This window comes from Homalodisca vitripennis, chromosome 7, assembly GCF_021130785.1.
Source record: "Homalodisca vitripennis isolate AUS2020 chromosome 7, UT_GWSS_2.1, whole genome shotgun sequence".
Classification (NCBI taxonomy): domain Eukaryota; kingdom Metazoa; phylum Arthropoda; class Insecta; order Hemiptera; family Cicadellidae; genus Homalodisca; species Homalodisca vitripennis.
Window position 1 is genome coordinate 114,298,579 of NC_060213.1, and position 27,756 is coordinate 114,326,334.

The 27,756-nt window shown below is 33.3% G+C and overlaps 1 protein-coding gene across 1 annotated transcript; it reads left to right on the forward strand.

Annotated features, from left to right (window-relative positions):
• On the forward strand, nucleotides 1–26,233 carry LOC124366221 (target of rapamycin complex subunit lst8-like). Its single transcript, XM_046822610.1, has 8 exons — nucleotides 1–156; nucleotides 3,296–3,419; nucleotides 5,843–5,894; nucleotides 12,308–12,470; nucleotides 13,229–13,379; nucleotides 16,155–16,357; nucleotides 24,431–24,573; nucleotides 25,726–26,233. Exons 1-8 carry the CDS (start codon nucleotides 152–154, stop codon nucleotides 25,896–25,898), a joined length of 1,014 nt encoding a protein of 337 aa, XP_046678566.1. The 5' UTR covers nucleotides 1–151; the 3' UTR covers nucleotides 25,899–26,233.
• Nucleotides 26,234–27,756: the final 1,523 nt, after the last annotated feature.

Consider the following 27,756-nt stretch of genomic DNA (forward strand, 5'->3'; position numbering starts at 1 on the left):
CTAAATCTCATGTAAACTTCATACGTAATTCTAACCTGTTTCTGTAAACAATTATGCGTGTTTATTCTTGATAGTTGCAATGTTCTAGTTGAGTTCAAGCATGCTTTAGTCTTGCCCAGTTATTTTACATTAGCCCAAGAGATCATACACCATGTCGTAAGTGAAATAAAATTTACTTTCTTAACATACCTAATTATGCTTAGGGTAATGCATTGTATAATTTACCATACCAGATTTATAGATCAAGCATTTTAAAAATTAAAATTTTCGTCTTATATTAGAACTAGAGAACATATGGGTTATTTTATTTAGAAGTATGGTTATACTATCACTAACAGGGGAGACTTATTTTTGTAAAGATTATAGTGTTTAGAGTAACTTAATGAGGCAAATAATGCTGATTACTTACCATGTTTACCAACTAAAACATTTATTAGATTAAACTTTTTTGTAGGCCAACTGGGACATGATTTTTTATTCAGTAATTATTTGGGTGAATATTTACTTTAAACTACACATTATATTTTGTTTCCAAATGGAAAATTTTTATAAGTTAAATGGAAAAAAACAGCAAACAATTTAGGTATGAAAATGCCTAAACATAAAAAACCATGAAAATAAACTTGTAGTTTAATGAGTTGATACTAATGCTTCCTACCTTCAGCATGAAGTATAGCAGCATATTTGATGCTGCCCTGTGCTAATGTGACAAACGAAAAATTTCCTTCAGGATATTACTGCTACAATATCATTAGCAGATAAAAATTCTATAAGGCCTGATCACAAATGTTTGAGATCTAATGATAATGTCCTAGAGGAATACTCCGTCAAATGTGTTGCTAATTTTTGTGAAATATGTGGTTTCCTTAGCTCCTAAAAATTATTTGTGGGAATGAAAGTATATTGTTATAAGAAATTCTTTAAAGCGATTTTAGACCGTTTCATGTACAGTAAATATTAGGCTGTCAATAATACGATGTAGACCAATTTATTAAATATTTTCACCCTTAAAATATAAAAAATACTATATAAGTTAATAAATATTTCTAAAATCAGGTGTTCAGATTTTAGACATACTTTTTACCAATTTCATCTGAACGTTTGGTGGGTTTCATTGAAAGTTACTATTTTTGATCATTTCATAAACTTTTACCCTATCACTGAACAGTAAATATTTAAAATATCTCCTGATAATATATTTTCTAACAAAATATTTAAAAAAATTCTAATATAGTGCTTTACATTAGTGTTTTAAGTTTTCTATAACAGCAACATAGCTGGTTTTTATAGCCAGTGTGAAAGTTCTTGAGACACAGTTTATGCTACATGACACAGTCCTTATTTTGTGATTGACTTTACTAAAGTAAGAGTGTTTTTAAATGTGTATTCGTTTTTATATGGGTATACAATGTGATTGGTACTTAGTAACCATAGTTTTTTTTTTAGAATATACTGTGAAATACAGAACCTAAAACTAAAAAATTAAAAATTTGTTTTGTCTTGGAACTGTGATTTTTTTATTTAAAGTGTTTTGTAATATATCATGACCTATTTATCATTACTAGGCCTGGGTATTATTTCATTGAAAGTCATAACATTCCATACTAGTAATTTTCTTCATAAAAAACTTGTTCATGGAGTGAATTGCTGGAATGATACTGAATATATTCTGGTACCAATATATTATACACTTATTTTTTATTGCCTATCAAATATTGTTAACTTTTTTAGTTTGTAATAAGCTTTCAAGTTATAATGAAAAGTAAGCTGTGGTACCTCAAAATATCATTACATGGGACGAAAAACAGTTTAGTTTAGCTTGCCATATTTAAAATAATTATAAGTAATAAAGTTTCCAATCAAATTATATATATTATTAGAAAATTAAATTTTAGCCTACTTCCTGTGATTTTTAGAACTAGAAAACTAAAAAAAAACTGTCATCCTGCCACAAATTACATATGCATGTAAAACAATATTTAAAACAACAAACACATATAGATAAGGTACTCAAGATTGGAAGAAGAATAGTTAGAATTTTTCTAAACAAAACTATGAAGCAGACAGAGTTTGGAGACTGACCTTAAATTTAAAAACAATATACTGTAGAACCAATAATAAGTACAATAAAATATTAAATGGATATCATTCCTTCATACGTGTTAAGAACACCTGAAAAAAGAATTAGCAGGAAATTAATAGAAAAATTATGGAATGGTAAGAGTAAAATTAGATGATTTATGGAATTGAGAGAAGACATGAGAGAGAGTTACAAATTACAATAGAAGATTTAAAACACAAGAGAGACAAACTTAAAATATTAGAAGATATATATATATATATATATATATATATATATATATATATATATATATATATATATATATTCTACACTACTGTTGAATAGGAATAACGAAGAAAAGTAAGAGTGGTTCTGGATGAGGAAAGAAAATTGTGCTCAGAAAGTATAAAGATATGGGGCTGAAGAAATGAAGAAAAACTTAAATCATAAATTGAGAAAAGTAGTTCAATTTAGGCCATAAAGTGTAAATAAATAAAGTTTCCAACCTCACTTATTAACAAATATTAAATCCCAAACATCTATGTGCTGTTTAATATTTGGAAAACTTTTTGAAACAAATATTTAGATAATCCTCTACTTTATTCAATATGCTTTTTTAAATAATGTACCTCAAAAAGCAAGCTGGTTCTCTATCAGAAATTTGTAAGTTGAAGTCTTTTAAAATTTTGAACATTTCAAAAAGTAAGTGTTATTTATCGATAAACATCCTCCAAGTTTAGTTCCTTTATGTAGAATTGTAATAGTATATTTCACAACTTTTGGGGAAAATGGGGTTTTTCCAAGTGTGAGTTGTTTGGTGAGTAATTTAAAAACACAAGCACTGGAAAGAGACAATGTTCCCAAGAGTTTTGAATAATATTTTCACAATTCACCATGAAATATGTTAAGTACTATGATTATTTCTCATTTTATTTCGAAAAACTTTCCACGTGAGGTTCACAAATATAACAAAACTAACAATAAATTGACTAACCTTAACAATGTCAAGAACAAATAAAGGAATGTTTTTACCGTTTTTTAATTTTATAAAGCAACTGTTGCATTTAATAAGACAGAGGAGCTAACATTTGATTTTTCGCCATTAGTGAAAATACATCCCAACCAGCAGGATCATTCCAGTAGTATTTGGAAAAGGAATTTGCAGGGGAAAGTAAACGTTCTTGTTGCTTTGTGTATTTATTACTCGAATAAACGTTGAGTACTTATTTACAGGGTATTACGACTGAGAGGGATCAGCCCATACGCAATTATGGCAACAGGTGGTTACGATCACACAATCAGAATGTGGGGACTTGAGTCTGGCTTGTGTACCAGGATCTTCAGGCACGAAGATTGTGTATCCTTTAAAAACACATTTAGGCTATTTTTAGCACTAAAAATAATTTTAGTGCTAAATGTAAATTACGAATATTAGTCCATTTAAAAGATAGTACAGTATCAGATAACAGAATGATAGCAGCATATTCAGGGTCAGTTTCAGGGAGGGTCCTCCTCCAAAACCATATGAGAAAAAATGAAGCCCTTTGAAATGCTGTTCTGTTTTGCTGTAATACTAAGAAAATTGTACGATGAACTAATTGATGTTCAATTGTGGAAAGTTTTTGTTTAGACACTAATTGAGTGTGCCTATTAATTAGAATCTGTTTACTTTGCTGTTTCAATCATTGTTCAGTTATGATTTAGAAATTTGTGGTGATTCTAGTAATGTAGCTGAAATTTTAATAATCCACAAAAAGTTATCAAAATGAATTTTTCTAATCTTGAAATCCCTGTGATACTTTTTAGTATAACTCTTTTGTTTGTAAACCTCAATAGCATGGATTTTTCCCAATTGAATTCTCAACTCTAATCCTTCATAGCAAGTCTTTTCAAAACCCGAACCTTAAGAGTATGAGTTCAGCCTCAATGTATGTAATTTAAAATATAACAAACTTTATAGCATGAGTTTACACTTTCTATTGCATATTTCCAGGTGTCAGTGATGTGTTAACAACGTATAAACACGGGCCTAGATATGAAACACCCCTTCTCCGTGACACTGTACATGTGTCATGTGAATTACCATAGTCTGCAGCACCATGTACAGTAGTGTGTAGTCGTGGTTACATGGCAGTGTTGTGGTTACATGGCAGTTGTGGTTACATTTGCAGTTATCAAATCTGTGAAGTTTCGAAATGTTTTTATTAGCAAATGGATTTTACGAATAAAATAAATTAATGGCTTGATAGTGGCTTGGATCACATTCATGTAAATAACAAACATCTGCAAGTTGTGAAAAAAATTTAAACAACATTTAATCAACAGAGATTGTTATTGTATTCAGTACATTGAGTTTGTTTTAATCCATTTTTATTATATATATATATATATATATATATATATATATATATAATATATATATATATATATATATATGAATATATATATATATATATATATATATATTCATCTTTGATTTACTTGTTGTTTGTGTTTTAATTACTTTTTTGTTGCTATGATGTTTTCCTGTAATGATTACTTTTTTAATAAAACTATGACTATGATAAATAAATTTGCTCACATCAGCTATACTGTATAACAGTATTATCACAAAATACAGTGGCAATACTGTAGCAGACTTGCAGTAATTTTACTATGTAAAATAAATTTCCATCTATCATTGTAACTACAGTACTATAGTACTGCACAATTAAAACTGTTTTCTGTTAAATGAGTTACTACGCTTGTCACAATCATAACATACTGTAAACAACCGTATTCCAAATGCACTTTTAAAACAAAACTTGTTAGCAAGGGTATGTTGTTTATATGTTTTGACTAAGCATATCTTATGTGTTTATTAAATATTGATGATATTTATTGCATGTTTGCATTGCTTAAAGATGATAAATATTCTTATCAAAAAGTATCTCGTTTGGTATCACATGTTGTCATATCATGTATAGTTCATTATCAGTGAATTATATATGATAATAGGGCACAAAATTGGTAAAGAAAAGTATTGTGAAGTGTAATGTCAGTTACAGGATGCCATACATAGAAAAAAGCCACAAAGTCATCAGAATTGGATTTGGTCATTCGATCGTGATGATACTCCATCTCAGTAATCGCATCTTTTCCGATGTAGTTTTTGGATGACGTCAAACTATACAGGTCCAGCAGTCCCCCCACTCGCTCGAATATTGCTCTTTGTGACTTCTTTGTTTGCCAAAATCAGTCAGTTAGATGATGATTGCAAGATATAGAGGAGATGTTTTAACAAAAAGCAGCAACTGTACAAGGTTCATAAAGCGATTTAAAACCCTGCTTCAATGCTTTTCAGCAGTGTAAGTTGTGCTGGACAAAGTATGTGGCATCAGGAGAGAACTACTTTGAAGGATTAGAAGTCTCAAAACCCTAAGTCTTTTTTAATACTGTCAATCCAGATACTTGTGTACAGACTGAATTTCATACTTTTTTATGCCCACATTACAGACTCAATTATAACACAATATATAAAAAATTGTAACTTGGCTCAACTCTCTTAACTTTTGAAATAAAATAAATTAAATAAAATATCCATTAAATTGTTCTTGTGCCCACTTTAAATGGGCTTTGTCATAATGTTGGTATCATACTCTGTTTCAAAAACATGAGAAGGGAACAGCTCCTAACTGTCCAATAGTCGCCTGCATTTTTATACAGCATGATAAAAAACACAATCATTGTAATGTAATATGACATAATACTATCATACCATTCCTTATCATTCTACTGCAGCAAGTGAATTGTTTGGCAATATCTCCGAACAGGAGGCTGATAATCTCTGGAGGTAAGTTGCTGGATACATTCCTGTTATACTAGATCCTGCCTATTTACTGATTTACCACAACATATGTTTAAAAAAATTGAAAATATCATAACTATTCCAAATAATAACAATTAGATAATAAGCTTTTTAAATTTGATCAATAAATTTCTGTTGAATGACCCTTTACACAAGGTATCAGAGTGTTTAACAATAAGATGATATACAAATGTAAAGTTCACCACCATTTCACCTTCCACTTAGTTCATCACTTGACAGACTGGACTCCTGGAATCTGGAATCAACATCCGTCTGAAGATATCCTACACAGCCAGTGACGAAGAAGCTCAGACAATCTACATGAGATCATGACAACTTATGAGACAATGACTACAACACTTCATCCGGTTTACAGAAGAAGCTCAGACAATCTACATGAGATCATGACAACTGACGAGACAATGACTACAACACTTCATCCGGTTTACAGAAGAAGCTCAGACAATCTACATGAGATCATGACAACTGATGAGACAATGACTACAACACTTCATCCGGTTTACATTTCTCCGTAGTCTAAGTTCTTTGATGTCGAAACGGTGTAAAGAATTCGTTTTGGGCTTCTTCATCACCGGCTGTTTAGGATATCTTCAGACGGATGTTGATTCCAGATTCCAAGAGTCGAGTCTGTCACAGCGTTAGACTTCAGACGTTGCACTAAGTGGAAGGTGACATGGAGCTGAACTCAACATTCGTATTGAATCAACCCTTTCCACCATTGTTCTACGTTATGTGAAATTGATATATTCAACCCTTTCTCCTACAGTAGTTAAGTGGTTATCATCTGAGCTTAGGACCTTGAAAACCTTGGTTTGAATGTTTGACTGTACATAATTCTCATACTCTAATAAACTCTCAGATTCTACCCATAAGAGTAGTGAAATGTCCTTCAGTTTTACTTTGTAAGTACAATGTTAACATTAAAACTTTTACATCATTATTTTTGTTTGAGAATTATTACGTTTGAATGATATCTCTCATAATTCTAAGATTAAAAATGAGTGTGGAATTGTTTGAGATTTAACACTATTTTCAAGATTAAAATCAAGATGGCATTTAGTACAGCTGGCTCTTTGGTAATGTGACAAATTTATTGGTTCCTGGCCAGGACACACCCGGAATTTCATTTTGGGGAGAAGCGGGACAATAGTGTATATCACAGTCAATATTGTATGTAGTATATACGAGTATTTTCAGTTTGCATATAGCATGGAAATTTTATATTAATAAAATATTACTGAAAGCGAAAAATGCTGATAAATCCTAGGATTCAAACTAATATTTTTCAATTGACCTTCCCAGATGTTAACACACACCATATAATTATCAATGTATGGCTCTATGTCAGCAAGGTTAGGTTTATCGGTTTAGGGTCGTGGGTGATAGTTTCTTATAATTTCGCTATATCAAGTCTCCAGATTCTTAACTGTGTGTTTTTTAAATTAAAGTACCTAAAGAGACAAAAATATTATATCACTTAAAATTACAAATAACACATCCTAACTCAACCAAATTGAAAATTAACTTCATGATCTTTGACTAAGAGTTTCAAATGAATTATATTCTATATACAATGTAATATATGAAATTCCTATTCAGGAATTATTGTAGAATTAATACATTAAGACCTTGTTTATTGCTGCAAATATGGAGGTACAATGTTTCAACATTTGACTTCCTCCAGTGACGTAACTAGAACTTTGTTTTGAGGGGGAGAATGAATCTGATTGAAGAGCATGTTACATAGGGGGGGGGGGAAGGGGAATAAGGAATAATTTCAAACATTAAACTGTTGTGTTTCAAACCAATTGAATTGCTGTTATTCTTATCACATTACATTTTTTTGCTTTTAGGGATTCCATCCCCTTCATGGTCTCTTAGTTATGTCACTGGAACTAATAATATAATGTTATACAGGGTTTGTCCGGAAAGTAATAGGACTGATTTTCTTTCGCCGAGACTGTACTTCAGAGCGTGGGCGCACCAACTGGATTCGGTAGAGGGCGTTCCTAGCTAACGAACAAGCGGCTGGTCAGTTGTCTCCGAGCACCTGAAGAGTCAGGACAGGCATTTTCACGTGACGTGTTTTCTGTGAGTGGTGCAAGCCGAAAATGCAGTGTTCGTTAGAGAAGAGGTACACGATTAGATTCAGTGTGAAACTCGGTAAATCTGTGACAGAGACATTTGATATAATCAAGCAGGCTTACCCAGATGTTGCTTTAGGAAGAAGTGGTGTGTATCGGTGGCACCAGGCCTTTCTGGAGGGCCGAGAAGAGGTCGCTGATGAAGACCGTGCTGGAAGACCTTCGACTTCGACAAACACAGACAATGTGACTTGTGTGCGCAAAGTTTTGAACTCAGACCGTCAACTAAGTATTTGTTTAATTGCCCAGATGTTACATTTACCAAAATCTGAGGTTCATGAAATTGTGACGGAGCATTTGAACATGCGCAAAGTGTGTGCGAAGATGGTCCCAAAAGTGCTCACTGGCGACCAGAAATTGCGGCTCACACCGCCATTCTTGTGAACAGCTACCTGACCAAGGCCGGCATCCCAACTCTTCCACAGCCGCCCTACAGCCCAGATGTGGCCCCCCAGACTTTTTTTTGTTTCCTCACCTGAAAAGGCAAGCATTTTGAGACGACAGAGGGGATCTAAGCAGCTTGCACCGTGGCTCTCAAGGCTATTCCGGAGAATGCCTTCCGTGACGCCTTCAATGCTTGGAAATCGCGCTGGTAGCGCTGCATCGACGCAGAAGGAGCCTATGTTGAAAGTTTTTAAAGAATTGTAACAATTTGCTCAATAAATTTTTTTTTTATCGACTCAGTCCTATTACTTTCCGGACAAACCCTGTATACCACTATTAAAACCTGTTATAAACAATGTACCTTGGATCTTCCCCCGTAATGACACTGCACTACATGCATTACCATCTGCTCCCAGACAAATATTCCATTTAATAATTGCAAAGTAGCACATGTTTGCCACATTGAATAACAGGTGACATCTGTTAAAACAATTAATTTAGGCATAATACCTATCGGAATATAAGGCCTCAGTGCTCAACTCAGCTAAGCCAAGTGGTGTTTCTACTGCACATTTGGATATTTACCGCACTGTTGGCGACAAATAAAAGAAAAACATCTCTCGAGATATTACATATCACGTAATAGGATAAAATTGTTGAGGGTCTGATCAGAAAAGTCTGAGAAAGCTAAAAATATTTTCGTTTCATTTGGAAATATATTTTATAAAAAATAAGCTAAGTTTGAAGCATGGTTGACCAGTTCCAAGTTCATTATCTGCATAACGATAAGATATTTGATAGTTTCACTGATAATGCCGTAAAACTGATTCTCAGTAGTCAATATTAATGTAAAATAATATATGGAACTGTTTTAGCATTAAGTAGCTCAATTGAAAAAAAGTTTAAAAACTGCGGGGAGATGAAACATTTTTACCCATTTATAGGAATTGATCAGATTACAAAAATAGAATATAAAACAGATCTAAAAATAAACCTGTAAGATTTAAAATATTTTTCTTTCAAAACAAAAAGAAACAGTATACAGCAAAATTATGAATTTAAAGAATACTTACTCATTATGTTGTACTTAAAAAATTTAAATATTATAAACATGTCATAAAAATTAACATAACATAAAAATTAAGAAGAACAAATAAACTAGACTTAATAAGGGTTAGGGTTTACAGGTTTACAAATTAAAAAGATGTATTTTTCTGTTTAAAGAAAAATTTAGGAACTCGCAGGATTAGCCTGTTTAGATTTGACGTTCCAGCATTTAAAATTACTTATTTCATACCATAAACGTTCAGAATGAAAATGAAATATGGTATTATGTTAATAATTAAAATAATACTTAAGCTTTGATTTATGAAAAAAGTTATATTATGCATGATATTTTTTGCTTCTTTTTTTTATAAAAATCTATTGAACTAAATAAAAGGTAAGACAACTAAACGATAAATAAATAACACTTTAAAATAATAAAATACCGATCATGTGTCTTATTGATTTAATATTTAAATGTTCAGATTTATATTACAACCATGAAGTTTACTGTAAGAGATTACTGTAAGAGACAAAAATGGTAAAAAAATTATTCCACATCTTCAATTTGTAATAGCCATATGTAAACCATTGAAAAATTTTAACAAATTCAAATTTTTATTGTAAGAACATCTTTACAATGTATAACAGTGTCAGAAACAAATTCAGCGCGAACTATCATCTATTACATGCATTGCCTAGGCCTAGTAACAAGTGTCTATCCAATTACAGCATAATAATCACTGATGTCATATGGGCTGATATTAATCAATAGCTTTTTTACACTTTTCTTGAAACAATTAATTTCAAGAGATTTAAGATGAGAAGGAAGAGAGTTGTAGAGTTTAATGCCTTTTTCAGCAAAACAATTTAAAGTGGTTTTAAGACTACATTGAGATATTCTAAGAGAATTTGAGTTTTAGTCGTATGGTTATGTACAGATCTATTTGTAGGTATGGCATGTAAATTTCTTTTGGTATACAATAGGCAATCTAAAATATAAAGTGCAGGTACTGTAAGAATACCATACTTTTGAAATAAAGGTTTACAGTGAGTTCTTAGGTTTACATTAGCTATAATCTTAATAACATGTTTTTGTAAAATTAATAATTTTTGCCCCATACAATAATTCCATAAGATAAGAAACTATGAAGGTTGGCATAGTAGACAGTAATGTGGATGTTTGTAGTTACAATATATCTTAGCCTAATTAATATAAAAATACTCTTAGACTTTCTTGCATAACATTTCAACGTGCCTATCCCATTTAACCTAAAGAGTTATTGGGCTTTCTGCTTTTACTGTATGAATAAAAACACAAATAACCATTTTTATTATTATGTTTAATAAATTACTGTCTTTTTTAATCATTACTTCTATCCTTAAAAGTACTTTATAACATGGTTTTTTATAACAATTGGTATTTTATGTATAATAAATAATATAGTGGATATTGAGTAATTAAAAAATTTCAGGTACAGTCTCTATGTATTGGCTCTTCATAATTGTTAGAGAATTCTGTCTTCATGAGAATGAGAATACCTTTATTTACAATCTTCAAGATTAAAAATAGTGTCAAAGAAAAATATAACATCAGGTAAGTTTTTTGAAGAAACTACTCCAGCGTATAGAATGGTCGATCTAGAAGCCATTTATGTAGAGCTGTATTCAGTTGCTTTCCTCTTTTGGACAGCAGGTAGGGTGGTAGCAGGTTGTAGAGCTTCATTTCCCTGTATGAAGGTTTCCGCTCGTATAGCTTAAGACGATGTGCTGGAAGATTGCAGAGTGCAGCATTTCTGGTATTGTAGGGGTGTACTGTACATCAGTGTTCTTTAAAAGATTTTCCCCATCAACGTACATTATAAATTCTTGAATGTAAAGTGAAATAATAGTGAGAATCTTGAAGACCTCTCTACAGCTTTTAAGAGGTAAGAGGCCAGCCAGTGTCCTAATACATTTCTTTTGTATGATAAGTATTCGTTAAAGATTTGTAGCAGAAGTTTCACCCCAAGCAAGTAGACCATATTGGAGGTGGGATTTGAAGAGGGAGAATTTATTTTTGCTGTTTCTAGGCTACTGAGGAAAATTATCTGTTTTTTAGCAAAATGACTAGTGTTGAGCTTTTTGTTTAGGTTGTCCACGTGATTAGTCCAATTTAGGTCTGCATCTATTGTTATTCCAAGGAATTTTAACTGAGCAACAAGACTGATGTCAGGAATAGCTGAGGCTTCTGGTGCTACCCATCAAAAAGTGATCTGGTTAGTCTTTGATGGGTTTACAGTACTACAAGATCGTTTCCGTAGCAGTACTGGATGGCCGTGTTAAGGGCAATATAAGTTGAGGCAGCAAAACTTTCTGCAGAATGTTGATTTAGGAACAATTTAGTATCATCGCCATACATAAGAGTGGTGCAGAAGTTTCTTAGTTGTTGGGGTAGATCATTGGTAACAAGGATGAAAATTACTGGTTTTAATACAGAGCCTTGTAGCACAGGAAGAATGTTTGAACTGATTGGCTTTGTGATGAATGGTTTAAGTCAACTAGCTGTCTGCAGCTCTCAAACCATTCATTAGCTGTTCCTCTGATCCCAAGTGACTCTAATTACTTCAGAATGGTGTTGTGGCTGAGGCAGTCAAATGCTTCGCTTAAGTCAAGAAACAAGGCAGTGATTAATTTTCCCTCTTCAATGCTATCTGTCACTAACTCAATTAGATTGATCAATGCTGTGGTAGTTGATTTGCCTTTTGTAAATCCAAGTTGTTTTCACTTAACATGTTGTGCTGTCATAATGTTCTCTGTCCATAGGTTTTGAGTGCATCCGCATATATGATGTGAACCAGTCCCTTGACAGTGCCCTCCTAACCAATAACAATGTTGAGAAGAATGTTCTTGCGGTTGGGATCGAAGAGGAGGGCAAGTGGATGTACACTGCTGGGGAAGACAACACAGTTCGCCTCTATGATCTCAGGTCGAGTTTATAGTCATTCTAGAGGGGTGACATCATGACTAGATTTTAGGAGCTGTTTTCTTAAAAATAGCGTTATATTCTTTGTAGTTTTAAAATATGTATGAAATGTTTATTTTGCCTATCTCAAGTCCAAATTAAGAATAGTCTGGTATTATAGAAAAATTGGATTTTTAATCTCGCAAAAGAAAGTTCTTAGAATTCTCAAAGCTTTTAATCACTGTAGTCCATTGTTTAGAAAATATGATAGACCTTAATAAATTTAAACATTTCATAGTTATCTAATAAACGTTTTAGATAGTAAAAAAATGCACATAATAATAGCAATTCATTGGTTTTTCAAGTGGTTTGGTGAGCTAAACAATAAATACTCAGAGTTGTTTTACTTAACATTTATAATTAAATGAATTCTTTCATTTATAAGAGCAAAGTAATTTATTCAAAAATGTGAAAAGTCCATTGAGTTGGATGTTCCAGCCCAATTGTTCTGCAAGGGACCTGCGTGAACACGTCCAGTACATTCCCAGATGTCTACGAATATCATTAGATTGCAAAAATAAAATTGTGGATCCGCCACTAAGCAGCATGATGGTGAAATTAGATCTCCACATTCCTTTTTCACTGACCATATAAACATAAACTGATGGCATACATTTGCATTTCCATTTTTAGGGTGAACTACAATAATTTGGAGTAAACTAAGGAATTAAACTGGTGTTTAGGTGCTCTAGATCTCTAATGATTGTCCTTCTGTCTGACAGGGCTCTGAACATGAAGTGCCAAAAAGTATTTCAGACTGATGCTACAGTGAACTGTGCATGCCTCCATCCCAGTCAGAAGATGATGGCAGTGGGAGATCAGAAAGGCATCATCCACCTGTGGGATCTCAAGTCTGATCATAGCAAGCAACTGGTATAGTGAAACAATCTTAAATATCAGAACAAACATTCTCACTTCCTTGTTTATAGCTGGTAGAATTACGTAGTTACACTATGTACGTACGTAGTTACATGGTATACGCCACGAGCTGAGAGCCAACTTGCATTGTATAAGCACACAATTAGTTTTGGTGGTGGTCGAAATGGGTGAGTATCAAAAGGGTTAAAATATGATATCATAATCTTTTTCTCATGCATAAATACATGGTCTGGGAAAAAGATTTTTAGCTTTACACACAGAAAACCCAACCATCAGATACGTATGGGTGTTTACTGTTCTTTATGAATCTGATGGTCAGGTTTTAGTGTATCAAGCTAGTTAAAATGTATGAGAAAAAAAGTTATTGTTTCATGTATTTATACCCGTTGATATCCTACCATTTCAATGTCCACCAAAACTATTGTGACTCATGTTTGTTTTCTTCTCAGGGAAAAAGCCTCCATCAACCCCTAGAAAAACCGGTTTTTGTGTTTATACAGTGCCAATTGGCTCTTGGTTCCTGCACTAGTAGATCTGCGAACTGCAAGAGATTCCGGCATCAAGTGTCAACATTGTCAACTGTTGCAAAGTTTGACTTGAAAAGGAGAGACGGCTGTTAAAAAGTTTTGTTTTTCTTTAGTCAGCTATGAAATTGTACAATTCACTGTGATTAAGAATTGTATAAGGTTTTATCTGTCGTGAGAGAAAGAATGACTACATTAAAGTACTTTTTGTCGTATAACAATATTTCTTATTTTGATTTTATTTGTAAGCCATGTATTGTACATTTCATACACACTTTTATCAGAACTTTGTTGAAACATAAATGGTGTGTACTTGATAAAAACTTATTTTGGATTTAAAAAAATTTTATGTAGAAAGTATAAATAATAATAATAGTAAGACAAAAAGTCACTTGAAATATTTATATCTATTTATTAGCATAGCTCATTTGTCAGGTTGTGAAAATCGAACTCATAGTTCAACGCATCCTGCCCTGGCGTAACTAAGAGGGATTATGAGTGGGATAGAACTTTCCCAAAGTCCTTTTTATTATACATATGACAGCAATCCAACTTGTTTGAAATCCAACAGTTAAGTGTTTTTCATTAGGACCTATATAATTTATTTAAACTTAGATTTATTTAATTTTACCCCATATCTCCTGTCTGGTGGGCTCTTCAATTAGGCTCGCTCCCCCCCCCCCAAGACAAGTCCTAGCTACGCCACTGATAACCTGTATAATGTACATATAAAACTAAACAAAACCACCTACAGATCCAAGTACTATAATCATTTTAAATTGGTTAACCAATATATTAAACAATATAAGAAAAATAACTTTGCAAACAAATATTATAGTATATGAAAATCCTGAAACTATTGAAAACAAGGGTGTTTTAAGGCCAAAACATTAAACATATCTCCTTACATATTTATTTTTTATTCAAATAATAATTCAATAAATAATCGCTAAAAACGTAAAAAGTTCCACAGACCCATATGAGGTGAAAAATTCAAAATTATAGAACAAGGGAAACCCCTTGTTTTATAACGCTTGAAGGTCATAGAGAATATCATAGATTTTCAACAATTTTATTTTTATTTAACAATTATATAATACATTGTTAAAAGTAGTGTACATTCCTAAAATAGGAATACATGCTTGCAATCCCATATTGGAGAAAAATTTAAAACTGTGTGATATCAGGTTTTTAAAAGTCAAATGAGAGCACAATTTGATCAGCTAAGCATAATTTTGTTGCAAATAATAAAAAAAATGTATATGTAAAATTCACATAATACCTACAAACACATACAGAACAACAAATTTAATTTGTTAGATATACAATTTATAAAATACTGTTGCAAATTCTGTTTTTAGTCTCTTTTGTAATAAATATTCTAACACAGTAGCAAAAATGACATATGGAGTCCAAAATAAGGCAGTCTCAAAATTTCTCCATGTAAATTTCTTGAGAGCCTTGTGTGTCGAAACCAATGCACAACTGGATCATCCAAGTGGATTTGTGGACAAAACAAAATGTTTTCCATCTATGTAGGTAGGAGAGGACATTGAGAGTTTTTTTTACAGATTCCATATTAAAAATGTTTGATATTAAATATCACAAAACTTTCTGGTAATGACTTGGATGTCAATAAACGCTCCCCAAAACCGGACATGACATTCATTGGCTCAGCATTAGCGAAGTTGTTGCTCCATGGGATTTGGCTGAGTGTTAGTTAAAATATTTTCCATTGGTCTTATGTGTAAACATGATGAAAATAAGGAAAACCCATAGAAGAATCTGATTTGAGAACCATTATATGACATTTTAACATGTGACATAGTATAACATGAACCTCTCAACTTAAAATTGTACATACAACCTCAACAAAATGTATTATGCTACACATGGTGTGTTTTACTTCTACCTTGTTAATGTTTTCAATAAGAGCCTAAAAATGGTGTAAACATTTAAAAACTGTTCTTACAGGCAAAAATTAAGTTTATTTTGACGTAGCATGCTCTTAAAACAACCAACCTGAAATAGTCAACTTTCCAGAATTAATAGCAAACCTTTTGCAAAGCTTTTTTTAGTTTTAAAGAAGTTCAGTCATAGTTCTAATTTTATGCAAAACAGCTACTGATTTAAAGAATTGTGAAAATAGTAATCTCCTTCAACTCATTCTTTCTTGAGTATTACACTTGTATGTATGAAAATAAACAAAGGACATAACCCAATGGTCAATGATTTTATGCCATAGGTACCAGAACCTGGAGCGTCTATTCAATCTATCGCTATGGACCCCAATGGCAAGTACATGGCCGCTGTCACCAACAGGGGGCGATGCTTCATCTGGGAACTGCCTGCCATGTTCGTCGAGGAGCTCACATTGATCCAACACAGGGCGATGATCGAAGCTCATCAGAGATACGCTTTGCGCTGCAAATTTAGCCCTGACTCCAAGTCAGTACCACTTAATCCTTACAAAGTTACAAAACAGTGTGTTTCTACTACACAGAGCAATGATTTAGCTCATCAGGTGTTACAATCCTTAGAAAGTTATACAAAACAGTGTGTTTGTAAGATCAGATTTTAACATATTACTTAGATCAAACAATGATTGGATAAACTTAATTCAACAGTGTTTATATTGCTATGTATACGTGGTTCGATATCTATAGTTATTTACCACAAATGCGCTGATCATGATTTATTAAATGTTTTGTTAACAGGACTTTAAAACCGAACAAATTTTAAGTTACGAATAGTTTAAGTTTTATACAACAGACAATCATTCTTTATTTACACAATAATAGAGATCTGTATTCAGCATCAAATCAAAATTATATAAAAAAATTAAATTGCTGTGTCATGGTTCTCAGGTCTTCTACTGCAGCAATTTCCCTCTCGCTGTAGTAGGAATGATCTTGAAGCCACTGAACAAGTTTTCTCTTGAAGGCCTTTCCTGTATCACGTTTGATGTAGTATGGCACATTGTCACTCCTTTATACTAGAGCTATTCAGAAAGTAGATTACATTTTGCTCTGTAGCTGCTAGGGGCAGGCCGTCAGGGCATTTCTACGTTCAGTGGCTATCCAACCGTGCTACAGCTAATTGACAATAAGCACAATAAACTAATTGAGATTTATTGCCAAATCTGTGAAGTTTATGGGTGTGATTACTGAAGGTGGAGTGTGTCAGTATTGCATTAGCTTTAAAAATGGCCGAACATGTAATGTACATGATGATGAACGAAGTGGAGGACCAAGCATTGTGACTGATGAAATTGTCTCTAAAGTCAATGAGAAGATTCCCAATTCACAATAACAGAACTCTTAGTTTTCTTCAAATTTCAAGGAATTTTTTTACATGAAATTGTTATGTAGAAATTAGGTTACCATAAATTTTGTTTAAGATGGGTACTGAAAATCAACAAATGTCAAATCGGATTCGACAAGTCGTGGATGCTTTTGAGTGAGAGGTCTTTTCACATATGCTTTACAGTCCAGACCTTGTACCCAGCGACTACTACCACTGTTTCCAGTAATGAAGACCTGGCTTGCGACGCAGCGCTTTGACAACATGGAACTGCAGGAGAATGTGACTACCTGGTGGAAGTTTCAGGCGGCAGAATGTTATAACGCTGGAATTTCATAACTAGTTCACAGTTATGATAAGTGCTTAAATTTGTATGGTGGCTATATTGAAAAATAGTATTTTAGTTTCACTTTCAAATTTATATAATACAATTTGTTTGTTGCACTTTGGTTATATCAAAATGTAATATACTTTTTGGATAGACCTTATAGTTGGCTTCCTTTTGGAAAAGCTTATATGATGAAATGGGATTAAAAATGCTGAGTCATTCCTTGTGTTGTAAAATAAAAATGAAATGGAACTTGGCTTTATAAGAAGCAAAGGTAGGATTACAGAGTCCTCTTTTTCACTTAACCTTAGTAAGATATTACTAAGGATAATCATATAGGAATTTATTACTGGTGGGAATCTCTAAGTTTTAGTTTATTTGAAGAGAGCATCAGTACAATTATCTTTCTAATATACATTTCTGGTTGTTTGGATTGAAATTGAAGTGTCTTTTTAGTTTGTTCATTGTGTATATGGAGTATTTGTGAGTATAAAGAAAGAACAAAAACTTCACAGAATATTACAGTGTAAACTACTGAGATTTTCTTTTTAAATCGAATAAAAAGAACTAACTTGTAAGTGTAAAGTATAATAATTTTCTTAGCCTAAAAGAAGTTTAACTAAACAGCTAAGAGGTGATAGATGAGTTGTAGTCGATCAGATCATCTTAGCTAGGAAAGTTTTAGTCCCCTATACTGGCTGGGATTGTACTCGAAGAGAGAGCGGAGTTCTCGATTTTCAACTGAGTACACTGTAACACAGGGACAGGTAAAGTGGGTACCGGCCAGTTGCTGTGCAACTGCGGCTATTTTGGGAAACCTTGTGTTGAGCAAAAGCACAGATACTCTGCCTAGTGAAGTTGTTGACATTGTTTCGTCTCTTCAGACATATATAGACAGCCTGTTTTAGCTGCCACTGTGTTACAGCATACTCAGTTGAAGATCGAGAACTTTGCTCTTTCTTCGAGTACCTTCCCAGCCAAATTAGGAGATGGAACTCTAGTACTAAATAACAGAGTTACAGTTTTATGTACTGACAGCAAATTTAGTTTTTATGAGACCATGATTTTGATAATTTTCATTACTTACAAAAAATTTACAACACACAAGCTCTGTAATTGCTTGATTCTGTTTGTTTTTAATTTGCTTTATGGTTAATAAACTTAAAGCCTGTCTAGAACTGCTGCAGGTCGGGTTAATGTACTGAACAATTTTGAAGAGTAATCTGATTTGTTAGGAATCAATCACTCAGTGATGGAATCTGAAATCTCACCTTGTAAACTTCCCATCTCTGATACATGTAGAGAGCTTTCTCTCATCAACCCTGTAAGCTCCAGCCATTGGAGGGTTTCTGCATCCAAAACTTGCCAAACCATAGGAATTTCTAAGTATCTTGGCCTCAGCCCTTATGAGCTACCGTCTTCTAAGTGCTTCTGGTGTCTGGAAGCTCTCGGGCTCTGTGGAGCCATTGACTCTTGAGAGCTCTCAGACCCTTGGACCTCCTCGCCTCCATAAATTCCTGATCTATTGAAACTCCTGATGATTAAATGAATGTCATTATAAATTGAACAAATCACCTCTTTCACCTCCCCAGCTTTGGAGGTGTCTCAGGGTTAAGATCAACAGGCTCATAGCCTCACTCATAGCCTATGCAAGCTGTAGATGTCTGCCTCTGGGAGTTTTCAAAGTCTAGAGCTTCCCGCACCTGAGAGCTTACAGTCTTTTGACAAATCCATGTTTTTGGCTGTCCCTGACTCTGACAGGTACAGGCCCTTGAGAGCTTGCAGTCCTTGAGAACTTTTACCTTGTAGGAGCTTGCGCCTTGTAAAAGTTTCAGACAGCTTTCAGTTCTAGGGAACTTTTGGATTTAGAAGAAGCTTAAACAATATAAAATATAGAGTGAAAAGTCTATGGTAGAAGTTAGTGCTAAAATTTAAATTATTATGCAGTCTCACATTGCAGTACTCTACATATGTCACTGGGATCATGAGGACCTAGTTTCCATTTACCACACGGCACCAATTTCAAATCCATCAATATTACATTCATTTTGTTATATTGAAAACAAATTCTGCTGACTTTAGTATATAGAAATTTCGTGTCAAATAGTAATTTATTTTAGATTGCACTTATATTCATTGGCATAATATAATGTGTCAAGGAGATATGACAACTGCTGCAAATAATAATGGTAACATTAAACACGTGGTTTACAATACATGAAACAAAAATATGAATGATAAATTATGGCAATGTGTATAAATTACACTTACAACAGTCATATAAAGAAAACTATAAAGTATGTAAATAAGGTTCAGAATCTCTGATAATATCTGGACTTTCGGAACTTCAGGTCTGTGGTAAGTCTGTGCTATAGGAGTTCTCGATTTCTGGTAGCTTCTAGACATTGAGACTACTGGGCTCTGGGAGCCTCCCCTTGGTTCTCAGCTATTGGAAGGTCTCTGGAACTGATATCTTAGAAGCTACCAGATTTTGACATCTGAAATATTCCTACCTCTATTCGAATTGTCCAAGATTTTAAATTACGCAACTTTACTTCTTATCCCTTGACAATCCTATACAATAATAATACAACTATACAAGTCTGCATCATTTGAAATCTTGCACAATTTGAAATAGAGGTAGGAATATATCAGATGCCAAAATCTGGTAGCTTCTAAGATCTAAGATATCAGTTCCAGAGACCACCCAGGGGCTGAGAACTATCGGTGTATCAGGTCGTTAAGCGATAAGAAGTAAAGTTCAAACAATTAAAAATGTTGAAATAAAAATGTTCGAATTATTCATGTTTAACTACAGTTTCATTGCTACAGAGACCTCCTTCCTTGAGTCAAGACACCCATTCTTCCCGACATGTCCATGGTTGAGTTGGCGCTAGTAGATATGACCAATTGAGTGTACGTCCTTTCTTGATGACACATGGTATCAACAGTGTGTCGCTGATAAAATAATTAAATATTAGATCATCTCCTAATAGAGAACTAAACATGTGGTCAATGAAATAACATCACTTCATTCTAGATTAATATTGTGAATATGAGCTGTTCTATCCATTGCTCATTGCATGTATTAGATACAATACATATGATTACAATTTATTTTTATAGTCTTGCAAAGTCAAGCATGGTTAAGTTTTATGTATCATCTATAGTTATAGATTTTTCTCTGTATATTTATTTATTTTATTAAACAAAGGAACTATTCTTGTTTCTGCAGAATTTGTTGATATTATTTGTATAGGGGATCTGAATTTGTTCTTCTAGATAAAATTGCTTGTCTCTCAGAAGAGACTACTTTTGAGTCAGCGGCAATTTTGCTGCCTGCCTGGAAGACTATAGTGGTAGCTTTCTACAGGTCTCCAGCCGGAAATTTAAATCTATTCCATGAGAAATTGAGTGAAATGTTTTCTATCTTATGTGGCAATAAATTTAACCTAACTATTGTTGGTGACTTCAATATGGACTTTCTCAAGCAAAGTGGTGATACCAAAGAGCTGCTAAACTTGTTTGATAGTTTTGTACTTAACATTACTGTTTATGAGGTAACAAGACCTGGCATAAATGATAACACGGGTAGCTGCATCGACAATCTGCTTATGACTGTGCATCAAGATAGGGGACAATCCTCTGTTATTCATACTGCTGTCTCAGATCATTGTGCTCTTTTTTGAGGCTAAATTGGAACATGAAACATCAGAAGCTGTCACTAAGATATCCATCTCTAGGCCTATGTCTGATCGTGGTACATCACAGTTTCTATCTTATCTTGCTCTGGTTAATTGGAATGAAATTTACAGTATGGATTCAGATGTAAATTGTAAGTTTAAGTTATTTTTTAGATAATTTTCTGTGGGCTAAATAGTTCTATGCCTCTTAAAAAAACCAATTAAAACTAGGCGTAAAGATATTTCCTGGTACCATGATGGCCTCAAGTTAGAGTTAGACAGACTTTATTTCATAATAAAGAACACAAGATCTGAGCTAAACTTAGAAATAAGAAGTAATTACAAAAAACTAAAAATAGTCTATATGAATGAGATAAAGAAGGCTAAACTTAATTTTAATAATGGCCTAATTGACAAAGCAAAAAATAAAAGCAAGGCTGCTTGGAAGATAATAAACCAATCAGCTAGGTTAAATAGCTAGTCTAGGCCTATAGGTTCATCTATCAAAATAAATCCAAATAGTTTTAATGAATTTTTTGTAAACTCAGTTTCCGAGACTTGTGACGGGATACCACCTAGCAATAATGACTACTCCTTCTATTTAAATAACTACTCTGTTTCATGGCTCCCAGCTGACAATTTTAGTTTTAAAGTTTTTAAAGTGGAAGAAGTCTATGCTGCTATCATTAGTTTAAGTAATAGTTCTTGTCTTGACTATTTTGGTGTTAATGCCCCTATTTTAAAATTAGCTGCTAGTTTTGTTTGTGAGGTTTTAACTTTTTTGTTTAATGAATGTATTATGTTAGGTATTTTCCCTGATGTTTTAAAAACCAACAAAGTAATTCCTGTGCATAAGAAGGGTCCCAAGGATCAAGTATGTAATTATAGGCCTATATCGATTGTTTCAATTGTGTCAAAGGTCTTGGAACGGTTAGTTCATGGGCAGTTAGTTCATTATCTTGAAACCTATAATTTACTTAGCAGCTGTCAGTTTGGTTTTCGGGCCAAGCGCAGCACTGTTGGTGCAGTCCAATCTCTTATTAATGATTGTTATGAGGGCCTGGAATCGAAGAATTTAGTAAATTTTAGGTCTTATAACCTTTCCAAGGACTTTGATACAGTAAATCATGCCATTTTAGTAAATAAGCTTAAGTTTTATGGTTTTAGTAATACTGTTGTAAATTTCTTTATTTTTTACCTTACAAATAGGTTCCATTATGTTTATTTCAATGGCTCTTTGTCTGATACACGTCTTGTTCAGTTAGGTGTTCCCCAAGGTTCAATTTTGGGGCCAACTTTATTTATTATTTATGTCAATGACCTGCCCTCTAATCTTAATGACAACAGTGTAAGCACCTATATGTTTGCTGATGACCTGGGCCTCAAAGTCTGTACAGAATCAGTTGATGATTGTAGGGAGATGCTTAGTATTAAAACTTCAATTGTAAACGACTGGTGTGCAGCCAACAAATTATGTCTAAATGAAAATAAAATCCAGGATTTACAACTCACCTTGTCTTGTAGGTCAAGTGACAACGATGACTTGAGTCTTAAGTTTTTAGGTGTTTATTTGCAGTCAAACCTAAAGTGGCAAACTCACATTGATTGTGGCTGCTCAGACTGCAAGGAGCATCTTTTTGATTAGGGCTCTAAATGGAGTCATTTCTATTGATCACATGCTGTGTGTATATTATGCATATATAAATAGTTTTTTGACCTATGGAGTTGCTTTGTGGGGCCATTCTCATTTAGCAAATAAGCTGTTTGTACTTCAGAAGAAGGCAATTAGGATAATTGGCAATTTACATGGTAGAGAACATTGTAAACCTCTTTTTGTAAATTTTAATATTTTGACCCTGCCGTCCATCTATGTTTTAAATGTATTGTTGTATGTTAAAGATAATTTATTTAGACTTAGCAACCAAAGAGATGTACATAATCATTTTACACACAACAGAAATAACTTAATAACTCCTAGATTTAACTTTACTAGTACTCAATGCAGCTTTCAATACCAGGGTATCAAGCTTTTCAATGCTCTACCCATGCAGGTAAAAATCATGAGCAGGACTAATTTCAAAAATACCATAAAATATTGGTTGTTAAAATCTGCTAGTTACAGTGTCGATGAGCTTTTTCTTGTAGTGCAAAATCTCACAAGCTAGTTTAATGTATCATTATTGACGTTGTTATATACATTCTTTGTATCCTGACAATAAATGATGTTGTCATTTTTGCTAAGGTGTAGACCTCATAGTCTGCAAAGGTAATGTCATACATTTTTGTAACCATTAACACTATGACATGTTAAGGCAACAAAATGAAATATCGTTCAACAAACATGTCAGGTTAACAGGCTTCACTGAAGTTGCATTCAAAATTATAAAGTTGCATTTAATTTCCTGTGGACAGACAGACAATGATACAGAAAAGACATTTTTCAATTCCTCCTTGCAGAGTGATAGGTGTCAATGATGCTCAGCCAAATTCTACAGTTGGACATGCACTATAACTCATTCTTGTCTATTTAGAAATGAAATTTCAAGCAAAATTCAAAATCTACAGATGAAATCTTTTTCGAGATATTTTACTAAATGATAATTCCACAGTTTTGGGAACTAAACTAAGTTTCATAGCAGAATAATAAAAGTTCCGGTGAGCTAGTGTAGGTTCCATAACGCTAATAATAAGAGTACACTTAAAAGTCTAAGGAAGAAATATGAATCACTTTGATTGTATATAGTGCAATATTTAAAAGTTCACCCCATGTTATTCTGAGAAAGACTAACTCTTTTCATTTTACAATGTTTTAATAAGAATTTCAATGACCTGTTATTACATTTTAGAAGCTTAATTCTTTATCCCCGTTGAAGTTACACTTTACTATTTGAAGTATTACTTTTTCAAAATATTTTAACTTGTCGTTATTTGAAATTTTTTTAAATTTCACTTTGATAATCTATATATAAAGAGAACTAATGTAATATTTGTGTCACACTAAACTGTTTGGTTTTTGCTAATGGCTGGCTGGATAGACCTCCATAAAATCACAAGGGTTGGCTATCACGAGAATCACTGTATTTTTGTATAAATTTACCAAACAAAACAAAAAAAATTAACATTTTTTCTCAATTATTAAATGACATTTCCTTCAAGTTTGATAATTTTTATGATGAAAATATTGATCTTTAATATCAACTTGATTAGGTTACTGATCACATCATCGGCTGACCAGACTGCCCGCCTTTGGAAGATGGGAGAGTACGAAATTTTCCGGGAGCTGAAACGTGAAAATCAGAAGTGGGTCTGGGATGTGGGCTTCACTGCTGACTCAAAATATGTCGTCACAGGTAAGCAATTTTAGCAGAATACGATTAGTAAACTATTCCAGCTAACTAATCCATCAAGCAAAGTTCCCCCCAATTAATACACTTTATGAAATTTCAAATACACTGCTTGGTTGAAATACTAAAAACTGTGTGCCAAGCACAAATATTTGTTTTGTTATACAATAATTATTTTCTTTGAACATTTGCTAGTTTACTACGTCTACTACACATTATTACGTTATTTGTTGCATATTTCTTCAATTCAGTGAAAATTGTAGTGCAACATTGACCAATTTTCAATATCTAATTAATTACTTAGGGTTTATGGAATTATATGCTTTTGATTTTTAATTACCAATCATCCAAGTAAATAACATTTTCTTTAATGTAGTATTGAGCTGAGTAATTTACGAATGGTAGAGATTGGGGGTATATATTTTGGAGTATATATACTGCTCGTTCATGTACCAACATCTCACTGCAATAATGCAGAGTTATTTTAAATTAGTCTAGCGTTAGAATCTAGACTGCACTGGCAATATCCGATTCCCAGACAAGTGTCAATGTTCTTTCTACGTCCTTTACCACCACATAGACCTACATTCACTTCATATCATTGTGTTGTATAGTGTCTTCAGACAATTATGCCTGGCTGTGTAAGCTGGAGAATTGAATGGTCCTAAGGGATTATAGTGGACACGAAATGGCTGCACTGGCAATATCCGACAGTCAGGCTAGTGCCGGTTTTCCTTCTACCTCCTTTACCACCACATAGACCTACATTCATCTCATGTCATTATGTGTTGGACAGTGTCTTCTGACTGTTTGGCACTGCTGTGGAAGGTGGAGAATGGAGTGATCATGAGAGATTATAGTGGACACAAAATGTCTGCACTGGCAATATCTGACAGCAGGCTAGTGCCGGTGTTCCTTCTACCTCCTTTACCACCACATAAACCTACATTCATTTCATGTCATTGTGTGTTGGACAGTGTCTTCTGACTGTTTGGCACGGCTGTGGAAGGTGGAGAATGGAGTGATCATGAGAGATTATAGTGGACACGAAATGTCTGCACTGGCAATATCTGACAGCAGGCTAGTGCCGGTGTTCCTTCTACCTCCTTTACCACCACATAGACCTACATTCATTTCATGTCATTGTGTGTTGGACAGTGTCTTCCGACTGTTTGGCACGGCTGTGGAAGGTGGAGAATGGAGTGATCATGAGGGAGTATGGTGGACATGAGAAGGCAATCACTGCTGTGGCGGTCTCCGACTCTTTGACTGTTCCTCCCGGAACTCCTTCCACCTCCTTTTTTACCCTTTCAGACATAGAGTCACCTTAAGTTATTTAAGATTTTTACTGCCAACTGATTGGCCAGACGATACATCGCAAACTTTGTTTATCATAATGACTGTTCATTTTATTACATGAACTTGAATTTTACTGTCGAACAATTAAAATTTACGATTAAATTTAAGCACGTATTATTATAAAAGTATAATTATATACAGTAAAAACGAGATCATTTTAAATGTTAATATATGTCTGGAACTAGTAATTTACATTTTTATCAACAGCTAATTTATTAATTTAAACCAGTGTAATTGTTATCTCATTTTAAAATTGTAGTAATGTATTGTTGTAGTTGTTATGTTGAATAAATAGTTTGTGTGAGTACATTCTTTTATTTATCAACACTTGCACTTCAGTGCATCTATTTACTGACTTATTTTTCTCTTCTACAAACCGTATTTCAGGGTATAAAAGTAATCACAATCTTGAGAAATTAATATATACACATCATGTAAGTTTACAAACTATTGCATCTGGTCAGTCGTAGGTGGTTGGTAGATGAATGCAGACGTATTGTGACCTGTATTCTGTAGTTCAGTTTTAGTGATTAGTGTTGTCTATAGTTTTTTATTAAGTGCATGTTTTAGATTTAGTGGAGTTGACACACAACACGGTGGTTGTGATTCCTGACGTAGGCGTGGCACAACGCTTTGGTATGATTTGGTTATTTTAACCTGGTTTGTAATTATGTATTAGGTTAGTTATTTACCTGAAGAAGAGATCAGATTGCAGATCTCGAAACTAGTGTTACTGATTTTTTGTTTCACTGAACGATAGCAAATGTCCGAAAAAATCCTATTTCCTTCACAATCCATTCATTGTCAAAAATAAACTTCAAACAAAGAAAACTATTACAATTATTAAAAAATGGACATATGTTTAAACACGTAACATAATTTAAAACTAATCCATTACTCTATCCCTAGGCTGTTTGATAGCACTGATGACTCTTCAGGATCGCAGCGGCTCCTCGAAGCTATAATAACACTGATTGACCAGCCATTTATTAAGTTTAGTACTAAAACTTGTTGTATGGGCTAAATTTGGAACTCAGGGAGCTTTTCAAGAAACTTCCTTCCTACATAAGTTGCTTATAAATGATTTTGTATGGTGTGATGCAGAAAGTGTGTTTCTGTAGCAAGTTGTACAATTATGACGCCTGATGTTTGATTCTAATAATCTATTGTTGAGATTATAAAGAATGGTTTTGCATGTATACATTGATGGAGCAATTAGACATTTATTTATCCTGAAAGAATGTCTGCACGATTGATTGTACTTTAAATATTTATACCTAATTGCTCATTATTGTGTCTTATAGCAGCTTGACTCGTAACATATACACTGAGCTTACCGTACAGTATAAAGTTTGTGTTTGAAAAATTGTGAACCACAAGTGCAAAATAGTCATTTTCATTTTGTACCCAAAGATAATGTAATAATGTATTTTTCATATTTTATTCGTCACGTCTCAGAAATAACAATTGTTTTTTAAAGGAATTATATAATAACATACGAGTAATTCATATTTCTTACCATAGTGGATTTTTATGAATTTATATCTAATGACTTATAACAGGATGAGTAAATGCCACCCACAAATAATCGAAGAATTAATATCCAAATGAATATTTTCAACAACAAATGAGCAATTTTGTTACCAATGTAATAAACATTAAAAGATCATTCTAAACTCAAAATAGAGTTAGCAATAGAGAAGATATAGGCAAGTCGACCATATATTGGCTAAGCAGAATTTTCCACCTCCGGGTCATAGTGACCAGTATCTTCTAAGAACAAGAGTGTAGTGAGGAAAATGATACTGCTTTGGAAATAATATTTCAACG

Bases quoted from the DNA above. Each gene is read 5' to 3' on its own strand.
- LOC124366221 (XM_046822610.1), top strand. The intron at 3,420-5,842 runs GTATCCTTTAAA...ATTCTACTGCAG, and splicing joins TCTTCAGGCACGAAGATTGT to CAAGTGAATTGTTTGGCAAT. The intron at 24,574-25,725 runs GTAAGCAATTTT...TGTGTTGGACAG, and splicing joins CTCAAAATATGTCGTCACAG to TGTCTTCCGACTGTTTGGCA.